The sequence below is a fragment of the Rhinoraja longicauda genome, chromosome 6, assembly GCF_053455715.1.
Source record: "Rhinoraja longicauda isolate Sanriku21f chromosome 6, sRhiLon1.1, whole genome shotgun sequence".
NCBI classification, from domain to species: domain Eukaryota; kingdom Metazoa; phylum Chordata; class Chondrichthyes; order Rajiformes; family Arhynchobatidae; genus Rhinoraja; species Rhinoraja longicauda.
In genome coordinates, this window is record NC_135958.1 from 13835128 (window position 1) to 13851285 (window position 16158).

The window sequence follows — 16158 nt, forward strand, 5'->3', positions numbered from 1 at the left end:
AAACATCTAGAGAACATTAACTTTATCAGATAAGCCAGAAGGGAGGGGGAGAAGGTAAAGCAATAGTAGACAAGGTTCATGATGCATATTGCAGAAGAAATAACAGCTTGGTTTGGTACCAGCTCTGCCAAAGACCGCAAGAAATTGCAGGCCATTGTAGATGCGGTCGACTCCACCACACAGAGAAGACTCCTCACCAATGATTCCATCTGCACTTCACGTTGCCTTGGAAAAACAGCCAATATAATCAAGTACCATTTCCAAGCCGATTATTCCTTCTTCCCACTCCCATCGGGTAGAAGATAAAGGTTGAAAACAAGTGCCACCAAAAGCGGGAAGAGCTTCTTCCTTTCTGTATTCAGGCTTCTGAACAGTCTTTTCATAAGATAGAGCAGACTCCAATTCTCCTCTACTTCATTGCAGTCATGGGACTTTGCCACTGATACAGTTATGGTACAATGCTGAGAACAATATTGTGCACTTTATCTTTCCCCTCATTCTACCCATTATAGAAACATAGAAAATAGGTGCATGAGTAGGCCATTCGGCCCTTCGAGCCTGCACCGCCATTCAATATGATAATGGCTGATCATCCAACTCAGTATCCCATACCTGCCTTCTCTCCATACCCCCTGATCCCTTTAGCCACAAGGGCCACATCTAACTACCTCTTAAATATAGCCAATGAACTGGCCTCAACTACCTACTGTGGCAGAGAATTCCACAGATTCACCACACTCTGTGAAAAAAAACATTCTCATCTCGGTCCTAAAAGACTTCCCCCTTATCCTTAAACTGTGACCCCTTGTTCTGGACTCCCCCAACACCGGGAACAATCTTCCTGCATCTAGCCTGTCCAACCCCTTAAGAATTTTGTAAGTTTCTATAAGATCCCCCCTCAATCTTCTAAATTCCAGCGAGTACAAGCCGAGTCTATCCAGTCTTTCTTCATATGAAAGTCCTGCCATCCCAGGAATCAATCTGGTGAACCTTCTCTATACTCCCTCTATGGCAAGAATGTCTTTCCTCAGATTAGGAGACCAAAACTGTATGCAATACTCCAGGTGTGGTCTCACCAATGCCCTGTACAACTGCAGCAGAACCTCCCTGCTCCTATACTCAAATCCCCTCGCCATGAATGAATACTCGAGTTTGGCCTGATGATCTTTATGTATAGTATTATCAGATTTGATTGGATAGCATGCAAACAAAGCTCTTTACAAGATATTTGTAGCTTAACAAATGTAGTCAATAAGATGTTCAGATATTAGTCTATCCCTTTAAGTTATCATTTTCAAATTAAATTCTAGAAAAATCAGAAAATTATCATCTATTTGCACTATTTAAAATTAAAGATATTGATTTTTTGCACGTATACCTTTTTTCCCCAGTCTTGGATCATTTGTATATAATGTGTTCCTGTGTTGAATGAGTCTATGCGCCTGCAAGCAAGGTTTTTCATTGTACCTGTATCTCACTATGCACTTTACAATAAATACTTGACAATAAACACCAAGAGTAAAGTGAGAAGCTTTCTAGAACCAGTTACAATTTATGTAACTGCCAGCAGCAGCAGCAGCAATCAGCAGCAGCAGCAGCAATCAGCAGCAGCAGCAGCAATCAGCAGCAGCAGCAGCAATCAGCAGCAGCAGCAGCAATCAGCAGCAGCAGCAGCAATCAGCAGCAGCAGCAGAGGCAGCAATCAGCAGTAGCAGCAGCAGCAATCAGCAGTAGCAGCAAGCAGCACCTAGCTGTGTTGCTTGGGAAGTACTGTGTGGGGATTGTGTGGGGATAGTAAGGAGTAAGACCTGTGTGATCTCCCGGACTAGTTTCGATCGCCTAGCTTGGGGTCGGAGAGGAATTTCCCGGATTTTTTCCCAAATTGGCCTGGGTTTTTTATCTGGTTTTTCGCCTCTCCCAGGAGATCAATCAGTTCTTTTGGGTGGGCGGTTGGAGCGGTTGGAGTAGCGGCCGGGCGGTAGGTTTAGTAACCGAGCGCGGGGCTTTGTTTGGAGAGTATGACTGCCAGGGCAGTTTTTTGTTCTGGGTGTCAGATGTGGGGAATCTGGGAGTCTGATAGTCTTCCAGACATCCACATCTGCGCCAGGTGTGACGAGATGGGGCTCCTAAGGGACCGTATTAGGAACCTGGAGCGGCAGATTGATGACCTCCGTCTGATCAGGGAGAGTGAGGAGGTTATAGATAGGAGTTACAGGGAGGTGGTCACTCCTAGACCACGAGAGGTAGACAAGTGGGTCACTGTTAGGGGGGGGCAAGGAACAGAGGCAGGGACTAGGGAGTACCCCGGTGGCTGTACCCCTTGGAAATAAGTACTCCTGTTTAAGTACTGTTGGGGGGGACAGCCTACCTGGGGGCAACGACGGTGCCCGGGCCTCTGGCAAGGAGTCCGGCCCTGTTGCTCAGAAGGGTAGGGAAAGGAAGAGGAGAGCAGTAGTAATAGGGGACTCTATAGTGAGGGGGTCAGATAGGCGTTTCTGTGGACGCAGTCGGGAGACCCGGATGGTGGTTTGCCTCCCTGGTGCCGGTGTCCGGGATGTGTCTGAGCGTGTCCAGGATATCCTGAAAGGGGAGGGAGAGGAGCCAGAGGTCGTGGTACATATAGGTACCAACAATATAGGTAGGATAAGGGAAGAGGTCCTGAAAGGAGAATTCAGGGGGCTAGGAAGAGAGTTAAAAAAAAGGACTTCCAAAGTAATAATCTCAGGCTTACTGCCTGTGCCACGCGATAGTGAGAATAGGAATGGAGTGAGGTGGAGGATAAATACGTGGCTGAGGAACTGGTGCAGGGAGCAGGGTTTCAAGTTTCTGGATCATTGGGACCTCTTCTGGGGGAAGTATGACCTGTACAAAAAGGACGGGTTGCATCTGAACCCGAGGGGAACCAATATCCTGGCGGGGAGATTTGCTAAAATAACTGCGGAGACTTTAAACTAGTACGGTTGGGGGGAGGGACTCAAACACAGATAGCTAATAGGCAGTGTGTGAGGCAGGAGGCAGAAAAGGGAAACACTCAGACCCAATATGTAGGAGAGAAAGAAGGGAAAAGAAATAAACTGAGAATAAGAAATGATGGGTCCCTTAAATGTGTATATTTTAATGCTAGGAGCATTGTAAGAAAGGTGGATGAGCTTAGAGCCTGGATTGACATCTGGAAGTATGATGTTGTGGCGATCAGTGAAACATGGTTGCAGGAGGGTTGCGATTGGCAATTAAATATTCCAGGATTTCATTGTTTCAGATGTGATAGAATCGGAGGGGCAAGAGGTGGGGGTGTTGCATTGCTTGTCAGGGAGGATATCACAGCAGTGCTTTGGCAGGACAGACTAGAAGGCTCGATTAAGGAGGCTGTTTGGGTGGAACTCAGAAATGAGAAAGGTTTAGCAACACTTATAGGGGTGTATTATAGACCGCCAAATAGGGAACGAGAATTGGAAGAGCAAATATGTAAGGAGATAGCAGATATTAGTAGTAAGCACAGAGTGGTGATTGTGGGTGATTTCAATTTTCCGTATATAGACTGGGAATCACATTCTGTTAAAGGGCTGGATGGTTTGGAGTTTGTAAAATGTGTGCAGGATAGTTTTTTGCAGCAATACGTAGAGGTGCCTACCAGAGAAGGGGCAGTGTTGGACCTCCTGTTAGGAAATGAGATGGGTCAGGTGACGGAGGTATGTGTTGAGGAGCACTTTGGGTCTAGTGATCATAATGCCATTAGTTTCAATATCATTATGGAGAAGGTCAAATCTGGACCAAGGGTTGAGATTTTGGATTGGAGAAAGGCTAATTTTGAGGAGATGAGAAAGGATTTAAAAGGAGTGAAATGGAAATTGTTGTTTTATGAAAAGGATATAATAGAGAAATGGAGGATATTTAAAGGTGAAATTTTGAGAGTACAGAGTCTTTATGTCCCTGTTCGGTGGAAAGGAAAGAATAATAATTTGAAAGAGCCATGGTTTTCCAGGGAAATTGGACACTTGGTTCGGAAAAAGAGGGAGATATACAATAAATATAAGCGGCAGGGAGTAAATGAGGTTCTTGAGGAATATAAAGAATGTAAAAGGAATCTTAAAAAGGAAATTAGAAAAGCGAAAAAAAGATATGAGGCTGCTTTGGCAAGTAATGTAAAAGTAAACCCCAAGGGGTTCTACAGATATGTCAATAGCAAAAGGATAGTGAGGGATAAAATTGGTCCATTAGAGAGTCAGAGTGGACAGCTATGTGCTGAGCCGGAAGAAATGGGGGAGATATTAAACAATTTCTTTTCTTCGGTATTTACCGAGGAGAAGGATATTGAATTATGTGAGGTAAGCGAAACAAGTAGAGTAGTGATGGAAATTAGGAGGATTAAAGAAGAGGAGGTACGGACACTTTTGAAGAATATAAAAGTGGATAAGTCTCCAGGTCCTGATAGGATATTCCCTAGGACATTGAGGGAAGTTAGTGCAGAAATAGCAGGGGCTATGACGGAAATATTTCAAACGTCATTAGAAACAGGGATGGTGCCGGAAGATTGGCGCATTGCGCATGTTGTGCCTTTGTTTAAAAAAGGTTCTAAAAGTAAACCTAGCAATTATAGACCTATTAGTTTGACGTCTGTGGTGGGAAAATTAATGGAAAAGATACTTAGGGACAATATATATAATTATTTGGATAATCAAGGCCTGATTAGAAACAGTCAACATGGATTTGTGCCTGGAAGGTCATGTTTGACTAATCTTCTTGAATTTTTTGAAGAGGTTACCAGGGAAATTGATAAGGGCAAGGCTGTGGATGTTGTCTATATGGACTTCAGTAAGGCATTTGACAAGGTTCCACATGGAAGGTTGATTAAGAAGGTTAAATCATTGGGTATTAATAGTGAGGTTGCAAGATGGATTCAACAATGGCTGAATGGGAGATACCAGAGGGTAACGGTTGACAATTGTATGTCAGGTTGGAGGCCAGTGTCTAGTGGAGTGCCCCAAGGATCTGTGTTGGGTCCACTGTTGTTTGTCATTTACATTAATGATCTGGATGATGGTGTGGCAAATTGGATTAGTAAATATGCAGATGATACTAAGATAGGTGGAGTAGTTGATAGTGAGGTAGATTTTCAAAGTCTACAGAGAGACTTGGGCCTTTTGGAAGGGTGGGCTGAAAGATGGCAGATGGAGTTTAATGCTGATAAGTGTGAGGTGCTGCATTTTGGTAGGACAAATCAAAATAGGACGTACAGGGTAAATGGTAGGGAATTGAGGAATGCAGTGGAACAGAGGGATCTGGGAATAACTGTGCATTGTTCCCTGAAGGTGGAATCTCATGTGGATAGGGTGGTGAAGAAGGCGTTTGGTATGCTTGCCTTTATAAATCAGAGCATCGAGTATAGAAGTTGGGATGTAATGTTGAAATTGTACAGGGCATTGGTGAGGCCAAATCTGGAGTATGGTGTGCAGTTCTGGTCGCCAAATTATAGGAAGGATGTCGACAAAATGGAGAGGGTACAGAGGAGATTTACTAGAATGTTGCCTGGGTTTCAGCACTTAGGCTACAGAGAGAGGTTGAACAGGTTGGGTCTTTATTCTTTGGAGCGTAGAAGGTTGAGGGGGGACTTGATAGAGGTTTTTAAAATTTTGAGAGGGACGGACAGAGTTGACGTGGGTAGGCTTTTCCCTTTGAGAGTGGGGAAGATTCCAACAAGGGGACATAGCTTCAGAATTGAGGGACAAAGGTTTAGGGGTAACATGAGGGGGAACTTCTTTACTCAGAGGGTTGTGGCTGTATGGAATGGGCTTCCGGTGGAAGTGGTGGAGGCTGGCTCGATTTTATTATTTAAGAGTAAATTGGATAGGTATATGGATAGGAGGGGATTGGAGGGTTATGGTCTGAGTGCAGGTAGATGAGACTAGGTCAGGGAGAATGGTCGGCGTGGACTGGTAGGGCCGGACAGGCCTGTTTCCATGCTGTAGTTGTTATATGTTATATGTTATATGTTATATGTGGCACAGCCATTAGCAGTAGTGAAGAAGGACACAAAGTGCTGGTGTAACTCAATGGGTCAGGCAGCATCCCCAGAGATCATGGAGTGGTGATGTTTTGGGTCGGGACTCTTCTTCAGACTGTCGAATCTAAACCTCAGTCTGAAGAAGGGTCCCGACCTAAAGTGTCTCATATCATCATATCATATATATACAGCCGGAAACAGGCCTTTTCGGCCCTCCAAGTCCGTGCCGCCCAGTGATCCCCATTAACACTATCCTACACCCACTAGGGACAATTTTTTTTTTAACATCTACCCAGCCAATTAACCTACATACCTGTACGTCTTTGGAGTGTGGGAGGAAACCGAAGATCTCGGAGAAAACCCACGCAGGTCACGGGGAGAACGTACAAACTCCTTACAGTGCAGCACCCGTAGTCAGGATCGAACCTGAGTCTCCGGCGCTGCATTCGCTGTAAAGCAGCAACTCTACCGCTGCGCTACCGTGCCGCCCATCCATGTTCTCCAGAGATGCTGCCTGACCTGCTACGTTACTCCAGCACTTGGTGTCATTCTTTGTAAACCACATCTGCAGTTCCTTGTTTCTACATTAGCAGGAGCGAGTAGGTATGTTGCACATCTTATCCTTATTGTGGAATTTAGTTACAAATTCAGTATTTTGAGGCTAGTGTTGCAAAGCAAAAAAATATTAATGGAGAACATGCTTCCATTACACAAAGCAGCAACTGGTCACCAAATTACTATCGTCAATCCACCAGCTTTCACCACATGGACCAGTGAGCTTTTCATGGCAACTTGCCCCAATGTCTTTTGTATTAGTTTAGAGATACAGCGTGGAAACAGGCCCTTTGGCCCACCGAGTCCACACCGACCAACAGTCCCTACATACTAACTATCCCAAACACACTAAGGACAATTTATGATTATACCAAGCCAATTAACCTACAAATCTATACATTTGAGCGTGGTATGAAACCCGAGCTCCCAGAGAAAACCCACGCAGGTCACGGAGAGAACGCACACACTCTGTACAGACAGCATCCGCAGTCAGGGTCAAACCCGGGTCCCTGGCACTGAAAGGCAGCATCTCTGCCGCTATGCCACCCTGATTTCAATACTTAATACTGCCTCCTTAAAACGAATTAAGGCTGCAAAATAAACACCCAGATTTGAGAATACAAAAATATTCAGCAGGTCAGGCAGCATCTGTGGATAAAGAGTTTATGTTATAGGGCAATGATCAGAAACAATGAGTTTTCACAAGTCACCAATTTGAAACGTCAATTCGTCCCCATCAGATGAGCTGCTGACTAGTTTCTGCATTCCATTCTATATTAAAACAACCTGTCTTTTATTTCTGCTGGTCTAAGTGTACATTTTATAGCTTGGCCCACTGCCAGCAGTGATTTCTGGGTTTGAACTGAATCATTCCTTGTACGCGCACACACACATCAAAAGGTATCAGTTGCAAGGAGAGCAACTACTTCAAGCGGGTTTCATGTGACTACTAAATTGGGCGATCATGCAGAAGAAATCTGTGGCAGAGTAGTGCAACAATTTCAATAGAAACAATGAGGAGATGCCGTATATCACCTGAATTTAACCTCATTTTAAAAAGCAGGAGCCTGGAGAATCCTGGATTTACGCTAAAGTTCTGCCACGTTCAAGGATTGGTGTTACTAAAATTTTTTAAAAATAGGCAACTTCCTTAGCAATACCAGTAAAGGATTGGGAAAGAAAGGATGGAAGTTGCCGTCAAACACATTCCACCAGTTTGACTGTTGCTTTAATTGACGCTAAGCAACTTCTGTCGGTCAACCGCGCCTTCAACCAGCTGGTGAAACGGGGTTCAATTCACCTGGAGAAAAAAGCATGACAAGGCCTCAGATGGAACACAGAATTAAGTTAATAAAATGCTCCGAGGATAAGTTGTGGACCGAATAGAGAAGCTGGCATTATTTTCTCCTGAACATTGGCGGAACAGATTCGATAGGGGTGATCAAAAACGGTAAATAATGCGTGGAATAAATGAGAAACAGAGTGTCAATAACCAGTAACAGAGTGTCAATAACCAAAGTCCGAAAAGAAAAACACTTAAAATAGCAATCGCGTTGGCAATTTTCTACATCCCATCTCTGTCCCGCCCCCTCCCCTGACATCAGTCTGAAGAAGGGTCTCAACCCGAAACGTCACCCATTCCTTCTCTCCAGATGCTGCCTGACCTGCTGAGTTACTCCAGCATTTTGTGTCTACTTTCGATTTAAACCAGCATCTGCAGTTTTCTTTCCTACTACACACCTGGCAATTTTCAATGCTCTGCCTGAAAAAAAAGTAAGTTAACTATAAAGTTTGGAATTGGATACTCAAGGAAAAATGTTACAATACTTGCAAATTTAGCAAGAATGTGGTACCCATAAAAGTTTTATAAAATAACCTACACATTCAATTCTTATTAGTTTTAATCAATTTGGGAAAATCCACAAAGCGTTAGTCTAACTATATCAAAGGGCCGTAAAATTATACAGCGCCCCCGTGTTAAAATTCGCTCTACAATAAAAGTATAACGAACTAAGGCGGGAGATACCAACGCAAGTACTGGGAATCAATTTCTCGCACCTAGACTTGCAAACAGCTCAAGTGTAACACAGCGACACTTCAAGACCAAGATACATTTAATCAAACTAGCAGTAGCCCACGCCCTTGACTCCAATTCCTTATAGTTATAATTCTGTGACCAGATCCTTTGGAATTTCGATACCGCCGATTCCGACACGGCAATTATAAAATGCTTTAAATTTCTCTTCTCTTATCCTCTCTCTCCCTCCCCTTTAAAAAAAACTTGACGGGGACAAGGAAAGGGAGGGGAAACTAAATGTGAGCCGTGGGCCCCACCACGTACTTGCTGAACCGGTTTAGTTGTACCGGTCAACGCCCTTTCATAAAAAAGCAGTTGTTTTTTTTTACTGCACCTGTTTCTCCACAGCCTGAACAAGTGCATATCCACTCATCCCAGAGCATGGCTATGTCATGCAGCCCGGTTTGCTGCTGCTTTTTAAAAAAAAATCCAATTTCCCCTTTTCTCTGTATGACATGCTTAAGTTTTTATTCCCCTTGACGAGATACTTTCGGTCTGAAAATTCAAATCAAAACTCGCTCGCCCACTTCATTTGGGTTTTAAACATCTGCATTGATCGAGAGCTCAGGAAAGCTTGCTCTCTCGTCTATTTTCCCCACACGTAGCCTGGACCCGTCCCATTCCAGGTACTCTGTAGCAGGTGCGGGTTTTTTTTTATTCGAACAACAACAACAAAAAAAGAAATAACACGCTGACGGTCTCGAAAGGTTACAAAAGAACAACTAGAACTTCCATGTATGTTGTTTACAGAAGTGCACTACTTCAGTTGCGTTCTTCCCCCGGTAGACCTCTACACACACACACAGGTACACACACACAGGTACACACACACATAGGTACACACACACACAGGTACACACACACACAGGTACACACACACACAGCTACACACACACACAGCTACACACACACACAGCTACACACACAGACACAGGTACACACGTACACACACAGGTACACACACACACACACGTACACACACACACACACACACACACACACAGGTACACACACACACACAGGTACACACACACACACACACACACAGGTACACACACAGGTACACACACCCCAGCTGTGCCAGTGTTAACACGTCTCTCTGCAGTCACCACCAACGCTGCTCCACATGGAGTGTTTACTTTTTGCTACTTTCTAATCCATACTTGCGTTACTTTGTGGCGCGAAGACAGAAGTGGAAGGGAGCGAGTTAATATCTTTGAAATAGTCAATCCGACCTCGGAAAGATGTCATTCCCTCAGAAAGATAACATTGTGTAGAAGGAATGGGGTTGGGGAGGAATGGGGAATATTAGTGACAATATTCATAGTGGACCTCATAACTGTTTTTTATCCTTTTCTAAAAAATATATATACAAATCCCTTACCTTCTGTTTCTGGCTGAATTGTTCCAGCTCTTCTTCCTCACGCTTCAGCTCCCCGATGTAGTATTGCTGCAGCCAGCGGCGGGCGTTGGTGCTGTGGCGGTGCGGTGGCCCCTCCATGTCCCGGCTCACGTCCCTGCCCGCCCGCTGAACGAGCAGCTGCTGCCCGCCCGGGTGCCTCGGGATGAAGGCGGACACGTCGTACACCCGGCTTTCGTGGACGATCCAGCAGGATTCGGCCGTGGCGTGCTGCTGCACCTCGGCCATGCTGAAGTAGCGCTTCTCCATGTGGGCGAGGTGTGTGTGTTGTCCGATGCTGCTGCCCGCCGACCTGTGCTCTGGCCCCGCACTCACCTCACCCGCTCGCATTCCACTGCCGCTGCTACTACTATTACTGCTACTGCCTCGCTGTAATGAGCCTGTGACGCCGACATGCACCTGACTCGGGCCGGCCCGCCTCCCCACCGCGGGAACCCGCCCAAAGCGTGCCCCCGACACATTGACCCCCCCCACCCTGCCCCGCAACAACATCAACCCTGGGCTACATGCCCCCAACTCCAGCACCAACCCTGGGCAACATGCCCCCAACTTCAGCACCAACCCTGGGCTACATGCCCCCAACTTCAGTACCAACCCTGGGCAACATGCCCCCAACTTCAGCACCAACCCTGGGCTACATGCCCCCAACTTCAGTACCAACCCTGGGCAACATGCCCCCAACTCCAGAACCAACCCTGGGCAACATGCCCCAAACTTCAGCACCAACCCTGGGCTACTTGCCCCCAACTTCAGTACCAACCCTGGGCAACATGCCCCCAACTTCAGTACCAACCCTGGGCAACATGCCCCCAACTCCAGCACCAACCCTGGGCAACATGCCCCCAACTCCAGCACCAACCCTGGGCAACATGCCCCAAACTTCAGCACCAACCCTGGGCAACATGCCCCCAACTTCAGCACCCAACATCCGTCCTATCCTCCCTTGCACACAGATGCCTCCAGAATTTCCAGTCGCCATAGACTAAATGTTGGGACAAGAAACCGAGCTCTGTCGTTTTCACACCTTACCCCTCCATATCGCTCAAGACTCCCTCTCCCCTGACTCTCAGTCTCAGTCTAAAATAGCCCACTGAGACCATGTGCAAGTGTCCAGTAGACACAAAGTGCTGAAGTAACTCAGTGGCTCAGGTAGCATCTTTGGAAAGAAAGGATGGGTGATGTGTTGGGTGGGAACCCCTTCTTCAGACTGCCAGCCCGAAGAAGGGTTCAGACCCGAAATATCACCCATCCTTTTTCTCTAGAGATGCTGCCTGACCCACTGAGTTACTCAAGCACTTTGTGTCTATCTTTGGTCTAAACCTGCATCTGCAATTTCTTGGGTTGACACAAAATGCTGGAGTAACTCAGCGAGTCAGGCAGCATCTCTGGAGAAAAGGAATGGGTGACATTTCGGGTTGAGACCCTTCTTCAGACTGATGTCAGGGGAGGGGGCAGGGCAAAGATATGATGTAGTTGGAGACAGGAAGACTGGTGGGAGAACTGGGAGGAGGAGGGGAAAGAGAGGGAAAGCAGGGACTATCTGAAGTTAGAGAAGTCAATGTTCATACCGCTGGGGTGTAAACTACCCACGCAAAATATGAGGTGCTGTTCCTCCAATTTGCGCTGGGCCTCACTCTGGTAATGGAGGTGTTCAGCGAAACGATCGCCGAGCCTGCGCTTGGTCTCGCCGATGTAGAGAAGTTGACACCTGAAAGAGTGGATACAGTAGATGAGGTTGGAGGAGGTGCAGGTGAACCTCTGCCTCACCTGGAAAGACTGTTTGGGTCCTTGGATGGAGTCGACGGGGGAGGTAAAGGGACAGGTATTGAATCTCCTGCGGTTGCAGGGGAAAGTACCTGGGTCGGGGTTTGTTTGGGTGGGAAGGGACGAGTGGTCCAGGGAGTTTCGGAGGGAATGGTCTCTGCGGAAAGCAGAAAGGGGTGAAGATGTGGCCAGTAGTGGGATCCCGTTGGAGGTGGCAGAAATGTTGGAGGATAATATGTTGTATGCAACGGCTGAAGGGGTGGAAGGTGAGGACAAGGGGGACTCTGTCCTTGTTACGAAGAGGGGCAGGGGGAGCAAGAGCGAAGCTGCGGGATATTGCGGAGACCCTAGTGAGAGCCCCATCTGTAATGGAAGAGGGGAACCCCTGTTTCCTAAAGAATGAGGCCATCTCCGATGCCCTTGTATGGAACACCTCATCCTGGGCGCAGATGCAGCGTAGATTGAGGAATTGGAACTCGGGGATATAGTTTTTACACGAAACAGGGTGGGAAGAAGTGTAGTCAAGATAGCTATGTGAGTCAGTAGGTTTGTGGTAGATGTCGGTCACAAGTCTGTCTCCTGTGATGGAGATGGTGAGATCCAGAAACGGTAGGGAGATGTCGGAGATGGTCCAAGTATATTTAAGAGCAGGATGGAAATTAGTGGTAAAATTGATGAAGTCAGTGAGTTCTGCATGGGTGCAGGAGGTAGCACCAAAGCAGTCATCAAAGCAGCGGAGATGGAGTTTGGGGATAGGGCCAGTGTATGTCTGAAACAGGAATTGCTCGTCGAACCCTACAAATAGGCAGGCAATAGGCGGGCCCATGCGAGTGCCCATAGCTACGCTTTGGATTTGGAGGAAGTGGGAGGAGTCGAAGAAGAAGTTGTTGAAGGTAAGGACCAGTTCTGCTAGGCAGAGGAGAGTATTGATGGATGGAAATTGGCTGGTTCTGCGGTCAAGGAAGAAACGGAGGGCTTTAAGACCCTCCTGGTGGGAGATGGAGGTGTAGAGTGACTGGACATCCATAGTAAAGATGAGGGAGTGGGGGCCTGGAAAACAGAAGTTATTGAGGAGACGGAGAGCATGTGAGGTGTCTTGGACAAAGGTAGGGAGGGATTGGACCAGTGGGGATAGGATAGAGTCGAGGTAGGTGGAAATTAATTTGGAGGGACATGAACAGGCAGAAACAATGGGTCTGCCAGGACAGTTCTGTTTGTGGATTTTGGGGAGAAGATAAAATCGGGCCCTCTACTCTAAACCTACACTAATCCCATTCTATTTTACCTGGGGTATTTTACAGAGATCAAATAATCTACCAACCTACATCTTTATGGGATGTGGGAGGAAGCTGGAGCACCCAGAGGAAACCCACATGGTCATAAGCAAAGCAGGAAATCTCCATGCAGAGAACATCGGAGGTCGGAACTGAATCTGGGTTGCTGGAGATGTGAGGCAGCATCTCGGCTGGCTGCTGCACCATTGTGCCACCCATTTATTTATTTTTGCAAATAATTCACAAACGTGTTGGATTTAATGAAATCAATTTACAAGATCAACACCTTGTATATTTTAATGAGTAAAATTACATTCAATAAATACAATGTGTTGTGAAAGGAACTTGTGGTATTTACCTTCTATCAGTATTAATTGTTAAACATTTACCATTTATCTCTATTTAAGCAGGATATATTTGCCTTGGAGGCAGTACAGAGAAAGTTTGCTAGGTTCACGATGAATGGGACGTTTTGTGATAAAAGTAGGTTGGACCTCTACTCACTCAATGAAACATAGTTTCTGAACAGTTTCACTGGATAGATATTGTGAGGATATCTCTCTGGTGCAGGAAGATGGGCTTAGCCTCAGGATAAAGAGACATCAATTTAAGACTGAGATAAGGTGACATTTTGTTTCTCAGAGGTTTATGAATCTTTGGAATTCTCTGCCCCAAAGAGTTGTGAATGTTGAGTCATTAAATATGTTCAATAGATATGCTTGGACTACAGGGCTACAAAGGGTCAATAGAGTTGAGGACAACAATCAAATCAGCCATGATCTTAATGAAGGGTGGAGCAGGCTTGAGGGGTTATTTGGGATGTACCTACAACATGTTCTTACATTCTATGTAAGTTCTGACTCTGTAGCCTTCTCCCCTCTGAATTCAAAGGTTCAAATTACACTCCAGAGAAGTAGGCAGCACCAGTAAAGAAGACAGGGTGACATTTCATTCTTGGTGGCATATATATATATTATGGCATATTACATAAAATGGCATATTACATGTATATATATATATATATAATGTAATACACACGCATGTGTGTGTGTGTATTACATATGGATATAACATATACCTATTATATATTATATATAATGTAATATATTTTACACCTACATATATTACAATATATAGGTGTAATATACTGCCATTTGGTGTATTATACTGGCAATCCTTTTCCAAAATTCAGTTCCATTCAGTTCTATTGACTTAAATAGAACAGAATCTCAGAAGCATTGGATGAATGTTTGCTAGGTTCACGATGAATGGGGCATTTTGTGATAAACGTAGGTTAGACCTTTACTCACTCAATGAAACATAGTTTCTGACCAGTTTCACTGGACAGATACTGCAAGGATATTTCTCTGGTGCAGGTCTGAAGAAGGGTCTCAACCCGAAACATCATCCATTCCTTCGTTCCAGAGATGCTGAGTTACTCCAGCTTTTTGTGTCTATCTTCTAAGATATCATTTTCTGGATGCAGCAAATGCAAACATAGAAACATAGAAAATAGGTGCAGGCGGAGACTATTCCAGGTGCAGGAGGAGGTCCTTCGAGCCAGCACCGCCATTCATTGTGATCATAGCTGATCATCCACAATCAATAACCCGTGCCTGCCTTCTCCCCATATCCCTTGATTCCACTAGCCCCCAGAGCTCTATCTAACTCTCTCTTAAATTCATCCAGTGATTTGGCCTCCACTGCCCTCCGTGGCAGAGAATTCCACAAATTCACAACTCTGGGTGAAAAGGTTCCTTCTCACGTCAGTTTTAAATGGCCTCCCCTTTATTCTAAGACTGTGGCCCCTGGTTCTGGACTCCCCCAACATTGGGAACATTTTCCATGCATCTAGCTTGTCCAGTCCTTTTATAATTTTATATGTCTCTATAAGATCCCCTCTCATCCTTCTAAACTCCAGTGAATACAAGCCTAGTCTTTTCAATCTTTCCTCATATGACAGTCCCGCCATCCCAGGGATCAATCTCGTGAACCTACGCTGCACTGCCTCAATTACAAGGATGCCCTTCCTCAAATTAGGAGACCAAAACTGTACACAATAGTCCAGATATGGTCTTACCAGGGCCATATACAACTGCAGAAGAACCTCTTTACTCCTATACTGAAATCCTCTCGTTATGAAGGCCAAAATGCTATTAGCTTTCTTCACTGCCTGCTGTGCCTGCATGCCAACTTTCAGTGACTGGTGTACAAGGACACCCAGGTCTCGCTGCACTTCCCCCTTAACTATCCTGACACCATTGAGATAATAATCTGCCTCCTTGTTTTTGCCGCCAAAGTAGATAATCTCACATTTATCTATATTATATTGCATCTGCCATGCATCTGCCCACTCACTCAACCTGTTCAGGTCATCCTGCATCCTCCTAACATCCTCTTTGCAATTCACACTGCCACCCAGCTTTGTGTCATCCGCAAACTTGCTAGTGTTACTTCTAATTCCTTCATCCAAATCATTAATATATATGGTGAATAGTTGCGGCCCCAACACCGAGCCTTGCGGCACTCCACTCACCACTGCCTGCCATTCTGAAATGACCCGTTTACTCCTACTCTTTGCTTCCTGTCTGCCAACCAATTCTCGATCCATGTCAACACCCTACCCCCAATACCATGTGCTCTAAAACAAGGCTGACTTTCTTTTCCAATGCCTGTTAGATGAGACATTCATATTCAGGCTACATCTGCCTCTTCGGCAAGTTTAAAGAAGCCTGCAGCACTATGGAAAGAATAGCTGGTGGTTTTTCCTGTACCTGAAACCAGAATCTTGAATATGATTAAAGCAAATTACGAAGGCCGAAGATAACAAGGTAACTAGATTGCGAAATTAAATTTTAAAATGTGAGAGTAAAAAATAGAAGATTGAGTTCAAAGAAAAGTCGTCCATGAATTGAAAAGTTAAAGACAGTATTAAATCAAAGGAGAGGCTTCTAAAGTTGCCAAAACTAGGAACGTATGCAGATTGTACCAATATTTGAATTCAGCCGATTCTAGACTTCCCTCGGATTCGAAGGTAGCAAATGTTATCTCACTATTAAGAAAGGAG

The 16158-nt window shown here is 45.3% G+C and overlaps 1 protein-coding gene and 1 long non-coding RNA gene across 2 annotated transcripts in view; one reads left to right on the forward strand and one right to left on the reverse strand.

Annotated features, from left to right (window-relative positions):
* The window catches only part of fa2h (fatty acid 2-hydroxylase), an 85779-nt gene extending 75372 nt beyond the window's left edge, over positions 1-10407 (reverse strand). The window contains exon 1 of the mRNA XM_078400489.1: positions 10018-10407. Within this exon, the coding sequence (XP_078256615.1) occupies positions 10018-10383 (366 nt within the window). The 5' untranslated portion in view covers positions 10384-10407. The remainder of the gene's footprint in view (positions 1-10017) is intronic.
* LOC144594250 (uncharacterized) lies at positions 8175-13391 on the forward strand. Its single transcript, XR_013547373.1, has 3 exons — positions 8175-8329; positions 10045-10311; positions 13119-13391. It is a non-coding gene; the product is annotated as an uncharacterized LOC144594250 (long non-coding RNA).
* Positions 13392-16158: the final 2767 nt, after the last annotated feature.